The sequence below is a fragment of the Notolepis coatsorum genome, assembly GCF_963971535.1.
Source record: "Notolepis coatsorum genome assembly, chromosome: 19".
Taxonomy (NCBI): Eukaryota; Metazoa; Chordata; class Actinopteri; order Aulopiformes; family Paralepididae; genus Notolepis; species Notolepis coatsorum.
Genome location: NC_140183.1, coordinates 5,461,298 through 5,487,971, shown reverse-complemented (window position 1 = coordinate 5,487,971; position 26,674 = coordinate 5,461,298). Strand labels below are relative to the sequence as shown.

Sequence of the window (26,674 nt, the reverse complement as noted above, 5' to 3'; positions counted from 1 at the left end):
AAATTCGAAGCTTCGAAATAAAAAATAAAAAAAATATAATTTTTTTTTTTTTTTTTTAATGTTGTGGGACTTTGCTTTCATGAAATATTATAAGCCGTCATTTGAGGCTTTATAAAAGCAGCACAATGAACACAAATCTGTCAGTGCCGAGTCCGACCTCATCTTAAATAACAAACAGCGTTGCTTGTTGTAGTTAACAAAGAGAGGCAGAGTTGATTGTGCAAATATATTATGAAACACAAATTTTCGAATAGCACTTTTGCTAGAAAGTCCCATCCTTAATCCATACATCCCCGTTTTATACCATGGTGAATATGAGTGGTTTTAGATTGGTCTGGGGTAATTCCCGAAATGCTGAGCAATAGCCTTATGCGTGTATTACACTAAAACCGTGGCCATTTCTTGCCTATACACGCTACTATTTTGAAATCACATCAACGGCATACGTTGTGGACTAACGTTACACACACGGGCGGGGGAACCGGGGCGCGGTCGAAGGCAAGGCCAACGCCAGCCCAGCGCCATGGCAGGAGGGCGGGGGAACCGGGACGCGGTCGAGGGCAAGGCCAACGCCAGCCCAGCGCCATGGCAGGAGGGCGGGGGAACCGGGACGCGGTCGAAGGCAAGGCCAACGCCAGCCCAGCGCCATGGCAGGAGGGCGGGGGAACCGGGACGCGGTCGAGGGCAAGGCCAACGCCAGCCCAGCGCCATGGCAGGAGGGCGGGGGAACCGGGACGCGGTCGAGGGCAAGGCCAACGCCAGCCCAGCGCCGCCATGGCAGGAATGAGTCAGTAGATGAACCCTCCCAATGTTCAATTATCACGCCCCGAATGAAATGACTCGCTAGCGCCATGTGCCTTGGAGACAGCAGGGCTATTCTGAGGCACTGGCCTTGGGGTTGCAGATGAAACATCTGGCTTGTTGCATACCAGACAGGATCTTTACCATCTACCACAGAGAGAAAGAGAGAGGGAGGGGGGAGGGGGGTGGAGAGGGAAAAGAGCGAGGGGAAAAGAAACGGGAGCTCTGTGGGATTGGCAACACTTAGTCATGTGCCACTCGTGCAGGGAGCAGCACACAGGGGAGGCCTTTGAGATGATTTCCGCCCACTTTACAAGAAATGGGTCATATTCTTCCTGTAAACGCACAGAGTAAATCTAACTCACGTCGGTTACTGTGAGCGTCAAGCGGGGGGTCCTCTGGAGCACCGGAGCAGCGTGGACGTTACGTAACACTAGTATGCTGTGGACAGCATTAGATTACACAATAATGCCCGCTCCGAGCAATAAGGCACATTCCAGCAAACATGGAGCTCGTGACGACGTTCGAGATGGTCTCTTGAAGAGACTTAAAGGACAAAGTGGGTTTTGCCAAGTGTGTTTATGGACATGGTCGTCGGAAATGTTATTTGGGCGGGGGGGGGGGGATCACAAAGATAGTCTGGAGACTAGTGAGCCTAAACCAGCTGTTCAGAATGATTGCCGTTGGTGATGTCACAAGCAAGGGGGACACAAGCAATGAATTGTTTCGATTAACCAATTAGCTGTGCTTTCTGCAGCCAGGAACATTGCCTACCTATTGTACTGCCCAGTTTGCAAGATGTTTTACTCTTGGGTGCGGCGTAGCCAAGCAAGGATGTGAAAAACAAGAAGGACAGACACACCTTAGTTTAACCTGAAGCGCAGAAGACTCCATTCTATCACAGACATGTCACAGGAGTCATTAGGAGGGGCAGAGGATGCCATGGCAACCAGGATTCTAGTATTCTTGCTCCGCCCCTCTGTGTCTGAGAAGCCTGCCCATCCCAGCCGCAGGGGGGGGGGGGGGTGGCAGGGGGCCGGGATAGTGAAAGTGACTTAGTCCTCCTCTTATCCTTCCAGCCCGCGGTTAGGTTTACACCTCTATCTGATCTGGATTTCTGTAGCCTCTCATCCCTCTCTCCTCTCATGAGGCTGCAGCCTCTCATCCCTCTCTACTCTCATGAGGCTGCAGCTTCTCATCCCTCTCTCCTCTCATGAGGCTGCAGCTTCTCATCCCTCTCTCCTCTCATGAGGCTGCAGCCTCTCATCCCTCTCTCATGAGGCTGTAGCCTCTCATCCCTCTCTTCTCTCATGAGGCTGCAGCCTCTCATCCCTCTCTTCTCTCATGAGGCTGTAGCTTCTCATCCCTCTCTCCTCTCATGAGGCTGCAGCCTCTCATCCCTCTCTCCTCTCATGAGGCTGCAGCCTCTCATCCCTCTCTCCTCTCATGAGGCTGTAGCTTCTCATCCCTCTCTCCTCTCATGAAGCTGTAGCTTCTCATCCCTCTCTCCTCTCATCCCTCTCTCCTCTCATGAGGCTGTAGCTTCTCATCCCTCTCTCCTCTCATGAAGCTGTAGCTTCTCATCCCTCTCTCCTCTCATGAGGCTGCAGCCTCTCATCCCTCTCTCCTCTCATGAGGCTGCAGCCTCTCATCCCTCTCCTCTCATGAGGCTGTAGCCTCTCATCCCTCTCTCCTCTCATGAGGCTGTAGCTTCTCATCCCTCTCTCCTCTCATCCCTCTCTCCTCTCATGAGGCTGTAGCTTCTCATCCCTCTCTACTCTCATGAGGCTGTAGCTTCTCATCCCTCTCTCCTCTCATGAAGCTGTAGCTTCTCATCCCTCTCTCCTCTCATCCCTCTCTCCTCTCATGAGGCTGTAGCCTCTCATCCCTCTCTCCTCTCATGAGGCTGCAGCCTCTCATCCCTCTCTCCTCTCATGAGGCTGCAGCCTCTCATCCCTCTCTCCTCTCATGAGGCTGTAGCTTCTCATCCCTCTCTCCTCTCATGAGGCTGTAGCTTCTCATCCCTCTCTCCTCTCATCCCTCTCTCCTCTCATGAGGCTGTAGCTTCTCATCCCTCTCTACTCTCATGAGGCTGTAGCTTCTCATCCCCCTCTCCTCTCATGAAGCTGTAGCTTCTCATCCCTCTCTCCTCTCATCCCTCTCTCCTCTCATGAGGCTGTAGCCTCTCATCCCTCTCTCCTCTCATGAGGCTGCAGCCTCTCATCCCTCTCTCCTCTCATGAGGCTGCAGCCTCTCATCCCTCTCTCACGAGGCCATGCTGGGGAGGTGGAGGTCAGTGACCCAGAGGGCTGGTGGCTCAGCTGTTGTCATTATGGGATTAGAACCCAGTAATTCACCAGACGGGCAGAGAGGAGCACAGTACAGCTCCCATCATGGGTTGTGTCGTTTAGAATTCACCCATCTCAAACCCACAACAAACAAACAAACAAATGTTTAATTTAAGTAGGAAAACTGGGACCCCTTCTAAGAATTAAAGGGTTCTTCAGGGTTTCACACACCCTGACGGAGAAAAAGACAATCCCTGCTGCTCATGTCTACAATCCACACATATTACCAGCCAGCTAGACCGTAGTACTGTATATATATATACTGCAACATATGTGGGAAACACCAGTCAGCGGTGCCCCACCCCGTTCTGCTACTTGTTCTCTAAACGGTTGAATACAGGGCGGGGCCCACAGGGAGGACTCACTGCACGGCAGAACACAGACTCCAAAGGTCACGTAGGTTGCTGCTGCCTATCCATTTCTTAAAGTGTTAATCTCGAAGATTTTCATGCTTAAAAATACCACATTCTGTAAGCGCTTCTCTACTAGTTTGGTGGCCTGGCCCTCCGTTCTGTAAGCGCTTCTCTACTAGTTTGGTGGCCTGGTCCTCCGTTCTGTAAGCGCTTCTCTACTAGTTTGGTGGCCTGGCCCTCCGTTCTGTAAGCGCTTCTCTACTAGTTTGGTGGCCTGGCCTCCGTTCTGGAAGCGCTTCTCTACTAGTTTGGTGGCCTGGCCCTCCGTTCTGTAAGCGCTTCTCTACTAGTTTGGTGGCCTGGCCTCCGTTCTGGAAGCGCTTCTCTACTAGTTTGGTGGCCTGGCCCTCCGTTCTGTAAGAGCTTCTCTACTAGTTTAGTGGCCTGGCCTCCGTTCTGGAAGCGCTTCTCTACTAGTTTGGTGGCCTGGCCCTCCGTTCTGTAAGCGCTTCTCTACTAGTTTGGTGGCCTGGCCTCCGTTCTGGAAGCGCTTCTCTACTAGTTTAGTGGCCTGGTCCTCCGTTCTGTAAGCACTTCTCTACTAGTTTGGTGGCCTGGTCCTCCGTTCTGTAAGCACTTCTCTACTAGTTTGGTGGCCTGGTCCTCCGTTCTGTAAGCACTTCTCTACTAGTTTAGTGGCCTGGTCCTCCGTTCTGTAAGCACTTCTCTACTAGTTTGGTGGCCTGGTCCTCCGTTCTGTAAGCACTTCTCTACTAGTTTGGTGGCCTGGTCCTCCGTTCTGTAAGCACTTCTCTACTAGTTTGGTGGCCTGGCCCTCCGTTCTGTAAGCGCTTCTCTACTAGTTTAGTGGCCTGGTCCTCCGTTCTGCCCAGTATGTAACGTTCTGGCAGGAAACTAAGCAAACGAGAGGCAACGGTGCCGCTCTCGGTAGCGGCGAGTTGGAAGAAAAAAAACAAAAAAAAAAACATGGCTAAACATCCAAGAACAGAACCTGCAGATGAAATAAAATAAGTCGAGCAAATGTCTTTTGAGGAAAAACGAGTTTATCAAGAAAGGTCTCTGTAACACTAGCTGTTAGCTAGCCTAGGCGTCTGCCAACACATTATCTTTTAAATTATGTTTGATACGCAGGGCCCTTTCACAGCGGCCATTTTGACATGCCAAACGCAGGGTAAATATAGGTGTAGTTAATAACGTTAATTAGGGTTCCATTCCATCTAGGTGCCAGAGGCCTCTCAGGGAGAGGATCCCCGGGCCCGGCTCCGGCACACCTCCATGGAACTCTAATTAATGTCACTACCCTGCATCGGCATGTCAAAATGGGCGTCCGACGACATTCTTGACCGTCTGTGTTCTCCATCCAAAAACACTCTGGATTACCCGTCGCTTTGCCAGCAGCAAGTAATCTGAAGTGAATTACCTGTGGATTATCTTCACGTTCGCTCCACACCGGTTAGCCATGCCGGTTTGTTTGGGGGGGGGGGGGTTTCGGAACTGTGGGATCTGCGGTTTGAAAACGCACTGTATTTACTAGGTGTGGGGAGGAAAATCCACACAGTATATTGGAGATCTGTTGCATTAAAACACTCGCTCCTATTCCCCTATGCATTCACGTCACGCTGCATTCATGCGTTGACTTATTTCCTTCGGAACAATCCCAGTTGCGATATCAATCACACTTAAACGATGTAAAGCAATACGCACTATTAATTCAACATTAAATATATTTTCGTACTTTTGTGTTGACTTCGCCAGATTCCAGTTTTTGGGTTCCAGATGAGGTAGAAGCTGGACAACACAACGGTTTCATAGCCTGAAGTCTTATAGACAAAGTTTATAAAAATCCCACGGAATTCTTTTTGTAGATGTTTTGTTATGTGCGTACCGGTAAAACAGCATGTTATCCAAAATGGCCGTCAACTTCATAACATTCTGACGCTAGAGTCGGGGCAAAGGTCAGAACCGAAGGTAGTCATTTGAGGGAACGCTTGTCAAATGACGCCCTGAGCTGACTGACGAGAGCAAAGTGGCGCGACGCACGCACGTCCCGCGCACGGGAGTAAGAGGGGAAAAGAGACTCAAGTTATTTTGTATGTTACAAGAGACTTAAGTTTAAGTCAAGCACTTTCATATATGTTATGTTGTCCGTTTAGGAAAGAGTGCAATAAATGTTTTTATTGAAAAAATAAGAATCGTGTAGAATCTTCGTGATCTCAATTCTTAGGGAGAAACATTGTGATTCACATTTTGGCAAGAATCGTGCTGCAGCCCTACTAGAGACCGTCGAGCAGAAACCAGACTGAGCCAGGCCTAGCTGCAGCCCTACTAGAGACTGTCGAGCAGAAACCAGACTGAGCCAGGCCTAGCTGCAGCCCTACTAGAGACCGTCGAGCAGAAACCAGACTGAGCCAGGCCTAGCTGCAGCCCTACTAGAGACTGTCGAGCAGAAACCAGACTGAGCCAGGCCTAGCTGCAGCCCTACTAGAGACTGTCGAGCAGAAACCAGACTGAGCCAGGCCTAGCTGCAGCCCTACTAGAGACTGTCGAGCAGAAACCAGACTACGCCAGGCCTAGCTGCAGCCCTACTAGAGACTGTCGAGCAGAAACCAGACTGAGCCAGGCCTAGCTGCAGCCCTACTAGAGACTGTCGAGCAGAAACCAGACTACGCCAGGCCTAGCTGCAGCCCTACTAGAGACTGTCGAGCAGAAACCAGACTACGCCAGGCCTAGCTGCAGCCCTACTAGAGACTGTCGAGCAGAAACCAGACTACGCCAGGCCTAGCTGGCGCCCTACTAGAGACTGTCGAGCAGAAACCAGACTACGCCAGGCCTAGCTGCAGCCCTACTAGAGACTGTCGAGCAGAAACCAGACTGAGCCAGGCCTAGCTGCAGCCCTACTAGAGACTGTCGAGCAGAAACCAGACTGAGCCAGGCCTAGCTGGCGCCCTACTAGAGACTGTCGAGCAGAAACCAGACTGAGCCAGGCCTAGCTGGCGCCCGTATGACTCAAGGGGAGCGGGCGGCACAGTTACATGTGGTTTCCTGCACCGTATGAGGTAATGCTTTCTCTTCCATCTCACATTTCCATCGTCCCCCGGGGGCAGAGCCTACATCACCTGAGTGCAAACAGACCGATTTGCTGATCAAACAAGGAAGTGCAGATTCTAAAGCCACAGCAGGCTATAGCAGTCACGGTGCGGGGACCGTCAGGGGAGGGACCGTCGGGGGAGGGGAACACGGGTCGTGGAACACCGTGCTACTACCTTCCTTACATCCTCTTGATAATTAGGGCCGTTCTCGACTGAGTCCCGAGTCGACTAATAGTTTTAATAAGATTTGTTGATCTGCAACACGTATGCAATAATGCAAAAAGAGACTCTTTAAATCTAGTGTTTACCTGAGATGTGCTGATCATTTGTCAGGAAATAAATCATCCAGCATGGGGGGGGCACATAACACCAACCAAGTGATACGACTAACTGATTTGAAAACTACAAGGATGAGCATGTAAGCATTAAGCAAAGACGATACAATTTCAGATCGTCGTCGTCAGGTAGATGGAAAATACAAATCAAGCTTGGAGATCTATGCGAATCCTTTTCAGGATTTAAAAAAGCATTTTACATACATGTTACCTGGGGGAGGAAAGTGGAAGCTTGGAGGACGGTATAGGTCCCGGAGTCTTTCCTCAATGTCTCACATCCTCTTTTTGTCTCCTCTAATTAAAGACAGACTTTGATGATTCTCTTTTTGTCCCCTCTAATTAAAGACAGACTTTGATGATTCTCTTTTTGTCCCCTCTAATTAAAGACAGACTTTGATGATTCTCTTTTTGTCCCCTCTAATTAAAGACGGACTTTGATGATTCTCTTTTTGTCTCCTCTAATTAAAGACAGACGTTGATGATTCTCTTTTTGTCTCCCAATTAAAGACAGACTTTGGGGATTCTCTTTGTCCCCTCTAATTAAAGACAGACTTTGATGATTCTCTTTTTGTCCCCTCTAATTAAAGACTGACTTTGATGATTCTCTTTTTGTCTCTAATTAAAGACAGACGTTGATGATTCTCTTTTTGTCTCCTCTAATTAAAGACTGACTTTGATGATTCTCTTTTTGTCTCTAATTAAAGACAGACGTTGATGATTCTCTTTTTGTCTCCTCTAATTAAAGACAGACTTTGATGATTCTCTTTTTGTCTCCTCTAATTAAAGACGGACTTTGATGATTCTCTTTTTGTCTCCTCTAATTAAAGACAGACGTTGATGATTCTCTTTTTGTCTCCTCTAATTAAAGACAGACTTTGATGATTCTCTTTTTGTCTCCTCTAATTAAAGACGGACTTTGATGATTCTTTTTGTCTCCTCCAATTAAAGACAGACGTTGATGATTCTCTTTTTGTCTCTAATTAAAGACAGACGTTGATGATTCTCTTTTTGTCTCCTCTAATTAAAGACAGACGTTGATGATTCTCTTTTTGTCTCCTCTAATTAAAGACCGACTTTGGTGATTAGGAAATTAGGAAGAGGACCTCTTCTTGTCTGCGACACCTTTCCGTCTCACCTTCTCCAACTCTTCACACAGGGGTAGATAAGAGGAATGTAGTAATGAGCTAGAGGCCGGGGGGGGGGGGGGGGGGGGGGGGGGGGGCGCGAATATTCGATATTATTAAACACAAATTTTCGAAACACTTTTGCTAGAAAGTCCCATCCCTAGCTTATTCTGAATACACTCATAATGGCATCTATGAATATTTGTATTGCCGACAGGTCATGAAGTAACTAATCTTCAATAGAGTATGTTTTTGGATGCGAAGCGCCTCAGACCAGCGATGTCACGCAGCGCCTCACAGACCAGCGATGTCACGGAGCGCCTCACAGACCAGCGATGTCACGCAGCGCCTCACAGACCAGCGATGTCACGCAGCGCCTCACAGACCAGCGATGTCACGGAGCGCCTCACAGACCAGCGATGTCACGCAGCGCCTCACAGACCAGCGATGTCACGCAGCGCCGCACAGACCAGCGATGTCACGCAGCGCCTCACAGACCAGCGATGTCACGCAGCGCCTCACAGACCAGCGATGTCACGCAGCGCCTCACAGACCAGTGATGTCACGCAGCGCCTCTCAGACCAGTGATGTCACGCAGCGCCTCACAGACCAGCGATGTCACGCAGCGCCTCACAGACCAGCGATGTCACGCAGCGCCTCACAGACCAGCGATGTCACGCAGCGCCTCACAGACCTAGCCACGGCGAGACCTACGTGCAGCTGATTCAAACCTTTCACTGGGCGTCACCGACAACATGTAGGTCTGGCAGTCAGAGAAAAGAGCAGCGGCTAAGTAAATCTCTGCCTTTGATAACTCGCAAGGTTAGCCACTTTGCCCCTAGTGGCAGCTCACAGGATGGCAACTTTGTATAAGAGCAACGTCATGCTTAACCCATTCTCTGCCGGAGCTTATATTTATCCTTGTAGCCTCAGCACTATTTGTCTATGGAGATGTTCACCTTCTTTGCAGGGCTATAACTTTTTAAATTGTATTGCTAAATTGACATTACTATGGCCCATTCAACGTCAATTATCTATCGTTCAGGATGTAGGAACGTTTTACTTTTTCATTCACACATTCATACTAAAATACCGTCCAGAGTATAAATACGTTTTTATCGTTTTCTGCTGTATTTCATAGAACGTGAGATATAGCCATAAATGCATATATTAGATGATCAAATGCAGTTTGATACCGATCAACGTTACATCAAAAATGTCACATGTACATGATCCTAAACGTCATGACTGGTCATCTGCTGGTGACCGGGGGGGGGGGGGGGGGGGTCGTTTATAATGCAATGGCCGACGTTAAATGATTCATGTACTATAGGTGATATATTGATCAGAGCAGTTTGTATCGAAAATGGTAAAGAAAAACGCTGAAACTCACCCCAGTCTCCTCGTAGCGATGGGGGATGATACTGGAGCAAAAAGATCGCTATTATGGGATGTTGATCTAGGTGATCCAGTTCCGGTTTGTATAATACTAATATACGTCCAATCATGTTGTTTATTGAGTTATGGCAACGGATCGATATGCACAGTGTCTGGATAGAGTCCGGCGAGCTATAGCGAGTGGCCGGACGGAATAGCGGACGGACTAAGCACTTCCGGCCACTTCCGGTTTTGGCAACTCGCCGATCGGCCACCAGGTGGCGGTATTGAAGCGTTGGAGAGTTGAGCGGAGATCTACAGCACCAGTCAAGACTCCGTGGGTGAAATGTGAATACCATGACAGAAATTTGAAATATTGATCTCAAAGACGCTGTAAGACGTCATTGGCAGATTACGCATGGCGGAGAATGACGTGGTAACACGTCATTGGCGGGAGATGAGTTAATGAAACCATTCCATTAATGTAATATTAAGAGGAGGTTTGCTAGAGTACTTTACCTACATTATGCAGATTATTGTACTATTTGTTACTGATGAGTAGGTGAATCAATTAATCAAGACAATAGAGGACTGGCTTGATTATAATTTTTCAGGCTTCAGATATTGATTGATCGAGTTCTACATATATACATACCTTACCTACATAAATATACCTTCTTAAAATAATGGCTTAAGTCATATTTTCTAGTTTTGAGAAAAACAGTAAACTGAACCAAATTATGTATTAATAATTTCTAGGTAGGAACAGCATGATCTTCTCAATTAAGGATGTAGGCTATTTCAACAGAGGTGCCCACTGGTCAGCATCATGAAGAGATGACTTGGGCAAAAACGTAATTTCTCATAAAAAAGTGACACAAAGCAATTATTTCTAAGAAGGCGACGAGAGATATATACATTTTCAAACCCGCCGCCGCCACGCGTCACAAGCCCCTCCCCCTCTCACCAGCACGTCGTTGCAGATGTCCTTCAGCTCCTTCTCGATCTTTTCCCGGTACTCCTTGGCCATGGCCTGCTTCTTGTCGCTGCCCTCGGTCTTCTGCTCGATGCTGGACACCACGCGCCATGAGGAGCGCCGGGCGCCCACCACGTTCTTGTAGGCCACCGACAGCAGGTTGCGCTCCTCGTTGGACAGCTCGTTGCCCTCCTCCGTCACCAGCTTCATGGCGGAGGCCATGTCGTCGTAGCGCTCCGCCTGCTCCGCCAGCTTGGCCTTCTGCACCAGCTCCTTCTGGACCACGTCAGTCTTTTCACCCATGGCTGCTCACTGGAGGCTGGGGGGCAGAAAGGTCTTCATTGCCAAGTTTGCACATACAAGGAATTTGTTTTGGTCGTTTGGTGCATCAACATTGACAAGACAATTAAGGTAGAATAAAATTTAATGGGATTTATAAACTAAATTAAAATAAAAGTACAATAGAACAGAATAGGACAGGGCTGTACAATTGAGCATGGTGTTAGATCGAAGCGTTGAGATCCTGGTTTCAGGAGAAAACACGATGTGATATAACGAGCCCGGATCCCAGGGTGAGCCAACTTAACTAAGACCGAGTCTGGGGCAAAATGTATCCTATATTATTAACTAAGTCATACTCTGGTTGGGATTCCTTTCCGCCCTGATCCCGCAGGAAGGAATCCCAACCCGAGCATGTCATAAGAGCAAAATGGCCGCCGTGTGGGAATATGGTCAATCTTGCGATTTAATATGGTGGGGAAGAAGCCGTAGCAGCTTTCTGCAACAAGCCACTCTGATTCCACTTCGCTCTCGCTCTCCGTGGCTGCGAGGGAGATGTAGGGCAGATTTGAGTCCATCCTGCTCTCGTCCACGAAAGAGTGAGTACAGGGCAAAAGGAAGAGTGCACCAGGGCTAATCACTGGAAGGGAGAGGAAACCATTAGTTTGAGAGGTGCACAGGATGTGTCCACCTGCGATTACCCCTTTGCAAGAGCTGCCTCCTTGTGCAAAAGAATATAATTTGTATTGGTTTTCATGGAGAATTTAACAGTCACATAATCTAAATGCTATTTCAGTGGCTTTTGTTCCTGGTCAAGAAATCTTTCTGGGGGAATCACTGCAGTCCGCCATGGCTATTCAAGGCTGTGGTACAGGGAGCAATTAGTATGACAGGGAGGTACATGCCATGGGCTGTGAGCGAGAGCTTGAGAGCGAGAGAGAGCGCAGAAAAATATAGGGCAAAGAGCTTTGCATCCTCCATGGCTGCTCAGTGCTCATTGCTGAAAGAGGGAGAGATGCAAGCACTGGCTATGGTGGGATAACTGATCATGTTAGCTACAGGCTATGGTGGGATGAGTGATGTTAGCTACAAGCTATGGTGGGATGACTGATGTTAGCTACAAGCTATGGTGGGATAACTGGTGTTAGCTACAAGCTATGGTGGGATAACTGATGTTAGCTACAGGCTATGGTGGGATAACTGATCATGTTAGCTACAGGCTATGGTGGGATGACTGATGTTAGCTACAAGCTATGGTGGGATAACTGATGTTAGCTAGAAGCTATGGTGGGATAACTGATGTTAGCTACAGGCTATGGTGGGATAACTGATCATGTTAGCTACAGGCTATGGTGGGATAACTGATCATGTTAGCTACAGGCTATGGTGGGATAACTGATCATGTTAGCTACAGGCTATGGTGGGATGACTGATGTTAGCTACAAGCTATGGTGGGATAACTGATGTTAGCTACAAGCTATGGTGGGATAACTGATGTTAGCTACAGGCTATGGTGGGATAACTGATCATGTTAGCTACAGGCTATGGTGGGATAACTGATCATGTTAGCTACAGGCTATGGTGGGATAACTGATGTTAGCTACAAGCTATGGTGGGATAACTGATGTTAGCTACAGGCTATGGTGGGATAACTGATCATGTTAGCTACAGGCTATGGTGGGATAACTGATCATGTTAGCTACAGGCTATGGTGGGATGACTGATGTTAGCTACAAGCTATGGTGGGATAACTGATGTTAGCTACAAGCTATGGTGGGATAACTGATGTTAGCTACAGGCTATGGTGGGATAACTGATCATGTTAGCTACAGGCTATGGTGGGATAACTGATCATGTTAGCTACAGGCTATGGTGGGATAACTGATGTTAGCTACAAGCTATGGTGGGATAACTGATGTTAGCTACAGGCTATGGTGGGATAACTGATCATGTTAGCTACAGGCTATGGTGGGATAACTGATGTTAGCTACAAGCTATGGTGGGATAACTGATGTTAGCTACAGGCTATGGTGGGATAACTGATGTTAGCTACAGGCTATGGTGGGATAACTGATGTTAGCTACAGGCTATGGTGGGATAACTGATGTTAGCTACAGGCTATGGTGGGATAACTGATCATGTTAGCTACAGGCTATGGTGGGATAACTGATGTTAGCTACAAGCTATGGTGGGATAACTGATGTTAGCTACAGGCTATGGTGGGATAACTGACCATGTTAGCTACAGGCTATGGTGGAATAACTGATCATGTTAGCTACAGGCTATGGTGGGATGACTGATAATGTTAGCTACAGGCTATGTCTATGATGCAATTGACCAAAGTATCGTGATCAAAGCTTTGAGAGATACAATTTCACATGGTCTTATTTGTGCAAGGGCATGGGATTCACGTTCTCCAAAGTAGAGGACAGAACTTCACAAATCAATCCATTTAGCTGTTACCACGTTAAAAAAATTAAGCGGTCCATAGCGGATTATTTTAAAAAGCAAGATGTGGCATACAAGATTACATTACTTGCTCCCAAACGCTGCTGCTCTCGAACAAATACCGGGTTTCTCTCAGCTGGCTCTCTAATTTTTTGTACACACCCACTCTGTACTCTGTAGCTAGATTTGTTGTCAGCAACCTGCCAAATGCTTCTGGCCTACTACTCAATATGATTTGAAGAAATTTGGAGTCTGCTGTTTAACTTAATGTGTTACATGGCAAGATTGCGCAGAGGGACACTAGTCTGTAGATTTATCAAAGAGCCTAGGGCTGGGCGATAAAACGATAACGATAACTATCGCGATAAATTATTTCCTCTAAATAAACATGAAACGTGGTCGCAAAGTTTCGATATATCGATTTTACAAGCTTGGATATGAGCACGCACTAACAACCAATCGGTGAAGGAGATGGCCGAGAGCGAAGGAGACCCGCGCTGCACCTCTGGGTAGAGAGGTAGGACTCACTCAACAACAAGGCTTGCTAGGCTAATTAGCTTGCACGGCGATGTTTTATATATTTACGTGCCGAGTATGTGTGTGGCGTGAATTCTGAGGCCACGTTTATAGTAGTGTGGGTATACAGTGGACGTCGTTTCAATATATTGTGGCGGAAGAGAGTTTTTTAGTGTCATATTTAGCACATTGTCATGGAATACACCGCTTAGAAGCAACAGGCTGGCTAGGTTAACTAGCTTGCACGGCGATGTTTTATATATTTACGTGCCGAGTATGTGTGTGGCGTGAATTCTGAGGCCACGTTTATAGTAGTGTGGGTATACAGTGGACGTCGTTTCAATATATTGTGGCGGAAGAGAGTTTTTTAGTGTCATATTTAGCACATTGTCATGGAATACACCGCTTAGAAGCAACAGGCTGGCTAGGTTAACTAGCTTGCACGGCGATGTTTTATATATTTACGTGCCGAGTATGTGTGTGGCGTGAATTCTGAGGCCACGTTTATAGTAGTGTGGGTATACAGTGGACGTCGTTGCAATGTATTGTGGCGGAAGAGAGTATTTTAGTGTCATATTTATTACATTGTCATGAGATATTCCGCTTGTCGGCTAACTGCTAACGTGCGCGGACTGATGACGACATCAACTCGACTCGAGACATTCGCAGCAGCATAAGAAGTTAATTAAACTTGACAGACATTATATCGACGATAATTATCGATATCGAATTATATGAAAATAATTTTATAATTTTATCGCGATAACGTTTTTGGTCATATCGCCCAGCCCTAAAAGAGCCGGTATCGGTCCACTACACTGATCCATGTTCAAACTAGCGCTAGTTAACTAGTGCAGCCTGCTCAGCTGTAATGTTAGAGTTTAACGAGTTGGGATAATCTGCAGCTGAAGGGCCATGCACCGTTCATGTTGGAAAAGATGATACTACTAGGGCTGGACTACTCTTGACTCGACTTGACTGGGATGATATGCTTATCTGCCAATTAAATTCGCTTGATTTGATATGATTTATTGCGGTTTTGTTTACTTACTTTAATACTTGACCGTCTTAAATTCGAACATATTTCCTGACATGAAGCAGATGAGTCAGATAACCTGACGCTTCAGTATTGTGTTTATATTGAAGCCTTTGGATAGGCCTAGGCTAACCGTTATGGAGTGACAGAGGACTAGTGTGTGATGGCTAGGGCTAGCAGCTATAAGCTAATGATTAGCTTGTTATGTTGAAATTCAATTTATGTACTGTACAAAACATAGCCGTTTACCTAGATGCATTGTAACTAGTGCACTGCAACCTTGCCCAAGCCCGACGGGGCCCTACCCGACCCGACGGGTTCGGGCTGGGTAGGGCTTTGTTTTTAAATAAATAATTCGGGCTCGGCCGGGCCGGGCAGTGCCCTCTTTAAAAAAAAATTTTTATTGCGTCTTTTTTTTTTTTTTTGCGCTCGCTATACTCATAACTAGGGTTATAGGTTAACCTTAAGTTTCTGTTTCATTTTCGCGTAACGTAGTGCTGTCATCAGAGCGTGAAAGCCTCGTGTCTGAGGAGTCAAGATGTATAGGTTAACAGATAAAAAATAAGGGAAAGTTGCATTTTTGGAAACATTTGGATGTCTCCCTCCGCAGCCTGCAGGGATAACTCGAGGGGAGCGCGCGGCTCAGGTGGATGATAACTCGAGGGGAGCGCGCGGCTCAGGTGGATGATAACTCGAGGGGAGCGCGCGGCTCAGGTGGATGATAACTCGAGGGGAGCGCGCGGCTCAGGTGGATGATAACTCGAGGGGAGCGCGCGGCTCAGGTGGATGATAACTCGAGGGGAGCGCGCGGCTCAGGTGGATGATAACTCGAGGGGAGCGTGCGGCTCAGGTGGATGATGAACAAATTAACCAGACCGAAGCGGCATAGGTTGAAGTTGGAATATAGCCAGTTGGCGAATGTTTTAATTTGTTCTTGGATGTTAACGTTGTTAACGTTGTTCAACGCCTTGCTGACATCAACACAGCGAAGTGGTGAGTTTGATTATTATTATTTGCTGGTGTCTGGGGTGACGTCGCTGCTGCCCTGTTCTGTTGCGCTTTCATTATATAAATGTTGCTCTGCTCGAAATCTGATTTATGTTTTCTGTTTGTTTGTACAGTGACTGAGTAGGCTATTGTGTCGTGTGTGTGTGTGTGTGTCAAAGAAGATTCCATATAGCCTTCAAATTACGAGTTTTACGAGGCTGACTCGCGCTGGGAAATAGAATTTGCGAAAAAAGGCTATACTGGTTGTTAGTTTTCAGCATGATAATGTGTTATTTAGTTAGACCTATTGGACATTTTCGTTTTTGTTTATTTATTAAGTTAATATATAAACAGTGTTTAGAATATTTAAAACAAAAAAAATAAAAGAATTTTTGGCTATATGTTATAATATATATATTAATGTTTCTTTCGTTTTCACTATCTGTTATTTAGGTAGACCTATTGAACATTTTAGTTTTTGTTTATTTATTAAGTTCATATAAAACCGTGTTTCGAATATTTAAAAAAAAATAATAATAATAATAATAATAAATAAAAAAAAAATCTGGTTTTCACGCGGGCTAGGGCCTAAAATATTATTTACAGTCGGGCTTATTTTCGGGCAGGGCCTGAAGTTCACGGGCTCTGGCTGGGTACGGGCTTCATTTCAAGGCCCTTGCAGACCACTAATTGTAACCCACATTGTATATTCTTTATATTCCCGATTATAATGGATGGAAGCCCTGGATGAAGCCAATGTGTTGCAGGAAACCAAAATAACTGACTAAGTTTGTGTAACGTTAGCTTGGCGGCTCATGTCTGCATCTAGTCTCCAATAAGGCAGTCACAGACTGTCTCCCCGAGTGACACCAAATAAGGCCTTGTTTCCTTTGCTTGATCTAACCCTGCCCCATAACAAGCATTTGAATGGATAGAAAATGTAGACAATTGAGAAATATTTCCATGCGTCTATAAACATGGGCTATGTCCGTGCACTTAATGCTCCCCACCGGATTCAACGCGGGTGACTAAACATATTTTGCGTTCCACCTGGCTACTTTGCCGTGGCAATCTAATGAGGTTAAATATTGATTTGGGAATCAGTGTGGCAATTAAGAAATCTTAAAATAAAAAAGATAATAATTGATACTTCAGTGAAATACATTTTTTCCCATCCCTAGATACTACCGAAGGAAACCAAGTATCATATATCTTAGATGACATGTCTGTCTGCACTGTGACTTTGTTGAAATTACTCTATTTCAGTGGTGTATTATTTCTCTGTTGCATTATTGATGCTTCCACATTTAGCCTGATGTCAAATGTATCTTATTGTTGTTGTTAGGCATAACGTTATTACTACCGTCGATGGATCTTACTGCAAAAACATGCCATCTTTTTTTCCCTTCCTTAACAACTTAATCGTTTTCTTAATGTGTAGTTAAATGTCAGTGAAATTAACATCCCTTGTAAAATGCCTGGTGTAACCGGTAACACCGGTGTAGGGATGGGCATAAATTTTTTTATAATCTGTAAATCATTAAAAATGTAATCGTTTATGCAAATATGATTTTGTCTCTAAATATATTTGCCTCGTTTCTACAGGCAACTGTACTGTAGTGTATTGAGATGGGACCCATCAATTGTTACACTGCTGAACGGCAGGCTTGGTACAGCTCGCTAGCTAGCCAGGTAGCATAGCAGTCTGTTAACAGCAGTGAGAACGGAAAAGAAAGACTGGAGATGTTACATCATGGTAGCCATTGTACGTTTGCCATGTTGTTCACTAAGCTCACACATTTCAAGCATCAGTGATGCAACGTTCAGAACGAATGCTTTTGTTACCGGAAAATACGCTAGCCTGGTCCACTAGCGTTAGCCGTTAGCAATGACAGCAGCCAGCTAGCTCGCTTGTTGGATTATCTCACGTTCGCCATTAACCTCTTAGGCCCGAGCCCTATTTTCTGAAAATCCGCCTAAAATACATACCTAAGTAATGGATAGGCCTGCCACGATAACACATTTTGCTGGGCGATTAATTGCCCCCGAAAATATCGCGATAAGCGATATTATTGCGACCGGTTAGAGAATTTTTTTTGAGAAATTTATTTCCCAAAACTTTTATTTTGAAGCCCACCGCTCCGTCTTTTCCGGTTTTAGACTTTTATTTTGAAGCCCACCGACCGGACCGGAAGTATTGTTGTTGTTGCGATTATCCTAAGCAGAACATATGAGCCGACAACATGTCTCGTCCGGTTGTTTTTGAGCTAATAACAAATGTTGAGATTGTTGGTGAACAACTAACTTTAGGTTAGTTTTAACGTTAGCTACTAACGTTAGATGCAGCTACTACAGGCAATCAACGATGAGGAGGAAGCGTCAAAGCAGTATATAATAGAATAGCTGTGGTGCGTAGGCACTGCAGCACGACTCGAAACTACCGGAGTGTTATAATAAATTAATTCGTGTTTAACTTGTCCCCGTGTCCAGTCCTTTGACCAGCCCCACCCGTTCATTGTAAACAATGATGCATGTAATTGTATTAACGTTATTCTGTGTTGTACTTGTAGCTATGCTATACGTTGTATTTCGTTTGTTAGCTAATGTTGTTAGCATGGAATGAGAATCAAAGCTCTATCTTTCATCTTTATTTAGCAGTCCAGTTTCTCCGGGCAGTAGCGAGTAACTACTTGGGTCTAAAAATAGCTAACGTTACACTACAAATAATGCTACTTGGTTAAAAGGAGCCACACTATTGAGAAATGTAGTTAAGCTGTGGCGTTGCCCCACGGGGCTCCCGTGCTGTACTCTAGTAACGTCAGCGACCCGCCTCCCAACACGGACAGTGACTGACAAGCGGCACTGGTTCCGCCTCATTAAAACAAACGCGCAAATAGCAATTAATCGCGCCCGTCAAAATCATTGCATTCATTTTAATTATCGCAGCAATTAATCGATTTATTGCTTATCGCGGCAGGCCTAGTAATGGATTTTTTTTTTTAAATATAAAGTTTGTCAATAGGGATGCATCAGTAGTATTGGCATGCATCAGTAGTATTGGCAGTGGTAGTAGTCGTAATAGTAATCTAGTATATTTTTTTATTTTCTAAAAAATAAACCAGTTCAACACAGGTAACCACTTTTGCTTCATTTCTTTGATGGCTCAAATGTCTGCTCTAGTCCAGTGGTTCCCAAACCTCTCCTCGAGACACCCCAGCCGTTCTTGTTGTTAAATTCCACCACCAGCACACCTGATTCAACTAATAAAGTTGAATCAGGTGTGCTGGTGGTGGAATTGAACAAATACATTGAACGGCTGGGGTGCTTCAAGGAGAGGATTGGGAAGCACTAGTCTAGTAGATTTTGTGTTTTGAGCACAAAGTTCATCATAGATCTAGCCTCTTTATTTTGCTCTCAAAGTGCACCAGATTGATGCATTTAACTTTAAAATGCATGCCCCCGGACCCCCCTAGAGGGGCCGAGGTTCACACACCAGTGACACCACAGTCTCAAAGAAAATCCCGTGGGAAACACTAAAGGAGAATATAAATTATGATTTTTCTTTGCATCTTTGACAGTGAATAACACCATGCAAAAAATTACCAGACATGAAAAACTGCCACTGAGCTCGTTCAGCACCTTCTTGAGATCACGTGTACAAAATAGTAGGGATGCACCGAATATTCGGCCACCGAAAATTATCGGCCAAAAATGGTTAAAAAGGCACTTTCGGCTAGGCCTGCCGCGATAAGCAATAAATCGATTAATTGCCGCGATAATTTAAATGAATGCAATGATTTTGACGGACGCGATTAATTGCTATTTGCGCGTTTGTTTTAATGAGGCGGAACCAGTGCCCCTTGTCAGTCACTGTCCGTGTTGGGAGGCGGGCCGCTGCCGCTGGCTTTACTACAGAGCACAGCACAGGAGCTCCGTGGGGCAACACCACATAGCTTAACTACATTTCTCAATAGTGTTGCTCCTTTTAACCAAGTAGCGTTATTTGTAGTGTAACGTTAGAATAACACAGAATAACGTTAATACAATTACATGCATCATTGTTTACAATGAACGGGTGGGGCTAGTCAAAGGACTGGAGACGGGGACAAGTTAAACATGAATTAATTTATTATAACGGGTCGTTTTCGAGTCGTGCTGCAGTGCCTACGCACCACAGCTATTCTATTATAATACTGCTTTGACGCTTCCTCCTCATCGTTGATTGCCTGTAGTAGCTGCATCTGTAGCTAACGTTAAAACTAAAAAACACAACCGGACGAGTCAAGTTGTCGGCTAGGATAATCGCAACAATACTTCCGGTCCGGTCGGTGGGCTTCAAAATAAAAGTTTAAACACCGGAAAAGACGGAGCGGTGGGCTTCAAAATAAAAGTTTTGGGAAATAAATTTCTCAAAAAAATTCTCTAACCGGTCGCAATAATATCGCTTATCGCGATATTTTCGGGGGCAATTAATCGCCCAGCAAAATGTGTTATCGTGGCAGGCCTACTTTCGGCCGAAAGGGTTTTAGCACCGAAAATATATCACTGAATGTCAAAGAACAGGGTTACGTAACGTTCATAACCTAAAGTGTTGTTGTGATGACGTAATCAAAACGCGGCTACAGACATACCGGTAGCATACGCAACGTATAACGTGAGCAGCTTGGCAGCTCTTCCTGCGTTCTGCAGCCTGTGATAACTAACTCCTCTTGGGAGTCGCGCTGTTTCTATGTAAACTCCGCGAGCAACACATCCAATAAATGCATCTTTAACATGCTTTATGTCCTCGCCATTACTATATGCCCGTCGCGGTTAAAAACCTTTAACTAACGTTAGCGTTAAGCTAGCTAACAATGCTTCCCTTCCTCTTTGACCCATCTCTCGTAAGCTACGTCATCCCCCGCTAAGAGTCATGGGAGATGTAGTAAATACAACAGTGAGTCCTTCCATGTAGGACCGCCGTGAATTATATACAGTAGCCACTACAGTAACATCATTAAGTCTGCTATAAGCTATTCTCAATCTCGTGTGCGTGTCTTTATGCAGATCTTTATTAGGGGTGGGACAATACATCGATCCAGATCGATATATCGATCTATTATCAATAATCAAATAGGATCGACACAACGTAAAAAGATCGATTCATATTGCGATACTCTTATTTTGAAAATCCCCGCGAGTCATATCCGCCGGCGCCCAGTATTGTGAAACTCCGTGTAGAAATTACAGCAGTGTTTGCGTCTGCTGTAAAGCACTACAGAGCGTCTATTTTGCGAGCCGATATAAGTCTGTGCAGTTTTTTCCCCGCAACGGGTCAAATGCATATAACAGGCGTTGCATCGTCGCCATTCCTTTATGCCAACGTCGCGTTAAATATCTAAATGAACGTCGCGTTGGCTGCTAAAAGCTAAGCAGCTAACCGTGAGAGAGAACAGGAGTGGAAAGGGGACTTGGAAGGAGGAGGGGTGGGGGCTGTGGGGGACTGTGTGTGTGTGTGTGTGTCTGTGTGTCTGTGTGTGTCTGTGTGTGTGTTAAAGCTCAATATATAAAAACAAAAGTGAACAGGAGGTCTATTTGTATTAAAAACAATAGATTGTTTTTCATTTAAATGTCTGGAAGAGCTCAAAAATAAATACATCAATTGATATTTCCGTAGCCTTTTTTTAGTTGATCTAAATGTGACTGATTGTGTTAAATGGGCACATAATATCGCCTCATATCGATCGCAGACACCTGAATTGAATCGTATCGTATCGTGGCAGACTTTGTGATATCGGCAAATATCGTATCGTTGTCCAAAGAATCGATATCGTATCGTATCGTGATGAAACTGATGATTCTCACCCCTAATCTTTATGCAGTTTTAAAGCACCTTGGCTTTGTTCTGAATGCACTTTGTTGAAGTTATCCTACAGAGAAAAGAAAATGCACTTGACTTTATTGCACATTTTGTTGTATGCAAAGAGAAAATGTTTAAATTGTACAATCTTTCAGCAGTCAGTCTGGAATTAATGTATGCATTCAAAAGTGCTGAATAAATGTTTTATGGGCCCATAATAGTGATTATTAATATTATTTAAGTTAAGTTTTGCCATAATCATGTCTTTTGCCATAATCAGGTAGCTGAAAAAAAAAAAAAAATACATTATATATATATATTTATATGAATCATTTTCGGCCTTTCGGCATTCGGTTTTCGGCCAACTGTTTCCTATTTTCGGTATCGGCCAAGAATTTCCCATTCGGTGCATCCCTACAAAATAGCTAAGGAAATGAATAAAGGGAAGATGATTAAACAGAAGGTTTTGTAGATACAGTACTGAATTCTGACATCCGGATAGATATATGCAATTTGAAATATTATTATAGAATATAGAATATGAGGCCTATAAATGACGTTATTATAGCCAATAACGGATCGGGCCAAATCTTGTCTTTCAAATGGCAGTCAATCAATTTGGATTTAGTATCACTAGGCGTGCACCAAGAATCAAGAATGAAATCTACTGTATGTACAGTTAGATTCTTAGAATGGATATGGCTCCGCCATTTTGGATCGGATTTCAACACGGATGGTTGCTAAATGTTCACAGAAGGTAGACACACTTAACTGCAACTGCGCTCCAATCTATGCCAATAACATTCAGTTTGGTGGTATAGAATCCAGAGAAATTAAAAATTCATACACAAGCTAGAATTCGCTGGGTACAGTCGTTTTTCGAAATTTCAACGCTCATTGAGAGCTCTACCCTGTGCTCATATATGACTACAAATCATCATTCGGCGACGGCCGCTAATTCAAAATGGCTGATTTCCGTGAAAATATTAACACATTTCAAAAACTAAAATCTCACTAATAACCTATTGGTAAACAAACGTATTGCTGAAAATATACACTATGACTGCTGTTGTGACATGGCTAGGATTAGGCCTGCCACGATAACACATTTTGCTGGGCGATTAATTGCCCCCGAAAATATCGCGATAAGCGATATTATTGCGACCGGTTAGAGAATTTTTTTGAGAAATTTATTTCCCAAAACTTTTATTTTGAAGCCCACCGCTCCGTCTTTTCCGGTTTAAGACTTTTATTTTGAAGCCCACCGACCGGACCGGAAGTATTGTTGTGATTATCCTAGCCGACAACTTGTCTCGTCCGGTTGTGTTTTTTAGTTTTAACGTTAACTACTAACGTTAGATGCAGCTACTACAGGCAATCAACGATGAGGAGGAAGCGTCAAAGCAGTATATAATAGAATAGCTGTGGTGCGTAGGCACTGCAGCACGACTCGAAAACGACCCGTTATAATAAATTAATTCATGTTTAACTTGTCCCCGTCTCCAGTGCTTTGACTAGCCCCACCCGTTCATTGTAAACAATGATGCATGTAATTGTATTAACGTTATTCTGTGTTATTCTAACGTTACACTACAAATAACGCTACTTGGTTAAAAGGAGCAACACTATTGAGAAATGTATTAAGCTATATGTGGCGTTGCTACTGCCCCACGGAGCTCCCGTGCTGTGCTCTGTAGTAACGCCAGCGGCCAACCCACACGGAGAGAGACTGCAAGGGGCACTGGTTCCGCCTCATTAAAACAAACGCGCAAATAGCAATTAATCGCGCCCGTCAAAATCATTGCATTCATTTTAATTATCGCGGCAATTAATCGATTTATTGCTTATCGCGGCAGGCCTAGCTAGGATGTTTAGTCTTGGATACATTTGGAAAAGAAAACATAACATTATGTCATACAGACTGATTTATGACGTGATGTCATTTTGGGACCGGTGCCAGACCCGTCGGGGTTAAGAGGTTAACCCGTGCGAAGATTTATTCACTGTGGCATCTCTAATTAATACCATGCTGTATACAACCAACTGAGAAAGCTGGAAGTACCAGTGCTACTACCAGTGGCAAAGGTTAAGTCTGGAGCCCTGCAGTGTCCTCATTGTGTGGTCTTGGTTATATGGCAATACATTAGGTATTAGACAGAGGACTATCTAGTAATAAGAAGCATTGCATTACCATGCACATGCCTACCTTAGAAAAGGAACAAGTGTCTAATGCACCCAATAGTTTTAGTTATGGGGCTGCGTTGCTTACAGTCTACCTAGCCTAGAAACTAAGCCAGGAAGTGCTGCGCACGCACACACCATTGGAATCATTGGATCAATACACTACATCCGTCGACCGATGCAGAATGACCAGCGGGCTTCCACTCAATCAATCCCTTATTTTCCATTCCAGGGTGCGCATCGCATGGAGTGTGGTCTATTGAAACCCTGTCCCGAGAGAGGCAAGACAGCAAGTTGTAACACATTGCAGGCCCTGTGATGCCAAAGAAGAGGCCAATTTTAGGAGCTACCTTGTAGCCAAATCATCAGCATGAGTGAAGCTTTGCAATTCACCCAAAGGGGCCTTGTTCCAGATTTTCCCACGCAGGAGGGAATCAATGCGGTATAAAAAATAATAAAAGGTGGAATATATCCCTTACTAAAATATTGCATGGATGGTGTGTATAGCATATTCGACACAACTAAGCTTACTACCTTTAACCAACCTTATGTTCTGGCTTTACCCTGAGGCAAAACGCGGATGTGCGCTGAATGACTACTACCCCCCCCCCCCCCCCCACCGCCGCCACCCACACACACCACCACACCCATCTCTGTACCTGTAGGAATGGCTCGCCCCGCTATAGCGGAAATGAATCAAGACTATTGACTACTATGAAACAAGACTAAGAATATGACGGGTTTTGTTCACAATATGCGTCGATGCTGTAGCTTAGTATACCGTGATACAATCAATGGTAAATGCTAAGAAATGGCTACTATAAGGCCTCGTGAGTGACCCGTTTCCAGCAGCAGCAGCAGCAGCGGCAGCAAGGCGTGGGCTACTTCCTGAAGCGGAGGCATTCCACGCAGAACGGGTCAGAAGAAGGGGATTACAGTGTGTAGTCCCGCGAGACATGACGGGGTTAACCCGTTCACTGCCGCACACACTACCAAAACGGTTAACCCTTTCTTTCACTGCGACAATAAACAGAAAGGTTAACCCTTTCACTGCCACACAACACCGAAGGCTAACCCTTTCACTGCCACACAACACAGAAGGCTAACCCTTTCACTGCCACAGACACAACACAGAAGGTTAACCCTTTCACTGCCACACAACACAGAAGGCTAACCCTTTCACTGCCACACAACACAGAAGGCTAACCCTTTCACTGCCACACAACAGAGAAGGTTAACCCGTTCACTGCGACGATACACAGAACGGTTAACCCTTTCACTGCCACACAACACATAAGGTTAACCCTTTCACTGCGACAATACACAGAAAGGTTAACCCTTTCACTGCCACTGTACACACCGGACAGTCGGTTGTGTGATAGTGAAAGGGTTAACCTTCTGTCGTGTGGCAGTGAAAGGGTCAACGTGTCACGCGCGGCGGATCAAGACCAACCGACGACAGGTTATCATTTTTTTTTTACCTCCACAGTAACCAACTGTCACTGTGTGGTGGAGGTATCGAACCCCCAGCCCCCCCTTTCACGCCCTGACGCATTGTAGTGGAACGTTATTACCACCCACTGATTGACAAAAAGGTGCCATTATAAAATTACACCCTTTTGTCATCCCAACGAGTACGACGTTATTCAAATGAAACTGACAGTTTGACATAACACAGCATCGTCAAGGCTATAATAACAACGTTACTAGGTCGGTCAAATTTGGTAGAGACAAGTCTTATTAACCGGCCTATATTAATAAACCAAAAACCAAAGAAAGGAACGCTAGCTAGTATTAGCGGTATTTTGCTGCTAACGCGAATTATTTTCTATAAAATAACTTTAAGGATGTGACAGCAGGTGCGTCCATTTTAGCAAAGGTTCGCGTTTGGTTACACGTTAATACAAGAACCGTGACCGTGTAACGTTGGGTGGTTATTATTACACCAATTAGTTAGCGTAGCTATTAAGGATAGTTTTTTACTAGTGACGTTAGCTAGCTGGCTACTTTAACATGGCAACGGCGGCGCGCGACACGCCTTCCTCCTCCCCGGCCGCCTGTGTGTGTCTGGATGGAATGTGCCATTTTGTACCAGCGAGTAGACAGCGCCCGCACTGGAGCTACAGCCATTGTTCTTGGTCGTCCCGTCCTGCCGTGCTAACCACCCCACCAGCCACCCATCAAATCTGGGACACGGCTTTTCCCATTAATAACATTTACCACAACACAATATATCGTATAAGGAGTATTTATGCGCATGTAAAACAGCATTCCCCCCCCACCCCCCAAGGGATGCGCCCGTTCTTCTTACCTGAGGTCTACTCGGAGATAGTGGTGATGTGGGTCTAGCGGGCTACAGCTGATTCTCACTGTGAGCGCGATCCACGGGGTTTCCCGAGTCCCATCACACCAGCCAGGGGCGGAGAGAGGGAGCAGGGGAGGAGGCGGTGACGTCAGCCGTTACCGTGGCGACGGAGCACAAAGCCCTGTGGGTGTAGTAGTTTTTTTTTCCACGCTGTTGCGGTTTTCTGCCTTCCAACTTTTGTTGCAAAGATTTACATTTACATACGAAATGATATACCTATTATGTGGTCAAAGAGAGGGAGATTATATGAGATTTATTCTACTGTATTTAACACTACACACCATTGATTGATTGATTGATTGATTGATTGAAAAGTTTATTAACAGATTGCAGAATGGGTACAGTACAGTACAGCTCAATACATACAATTGTTAAGGGGATGCAGACCAGAGAAAGACTTTCGTCTTATTTACATCAGGTTGGGGGACACTGCACTGTACATTGGAATACTGACAAAGCCATACTTGGTCATTTACTGTACAACTGGTTTAGGACATTTGTAGGGGCCAGTTTCGAATTGCAGTCTCCCGTAGGTAGGTGTTCTTTGAGAGTGTTTTTGAAAGTGGGTAGTGATTGACATTCCTTTACAGCTTTGGGTA

The 26,674-nt window shown here is 45.2% G+C and overlaps 1 protein-coding gene across 1 annotated transcript in view; it reads right to left on the bottom strand.

Annotated features, from left to right (window-relative positions):
- LOC311246678 (14-3-3 protein zeta/delta-like) overlaps nucleotides 1-26,099 on the bottom strand; it is a 53,597-nt gene extending 27,498 nt beyond the window's left edge. The window contains exons 1-2 of the mRNA XM_084336860.1: nucleotides 26,022-26,099; nucleotides 10,416-10,743 (exon numbers count right to left, since the gene is read on the bottom strand). Of these exons, the coding sequence (XP_084192986.1) occupies nucleotides 10,416-10,727 (312 nt within the window). The 5' untranslated portion in view covers nucleotides 10,728-10,743; nucleotides 26,022-26,099. The remainder of the gene's footprint in view (nucleotides 1-10,415; nucleotides 10,744-26,021) is intronic.
- Between the last annotated feature and the right edge of the window lie 575 nt (nucleotides 26,100-26,674).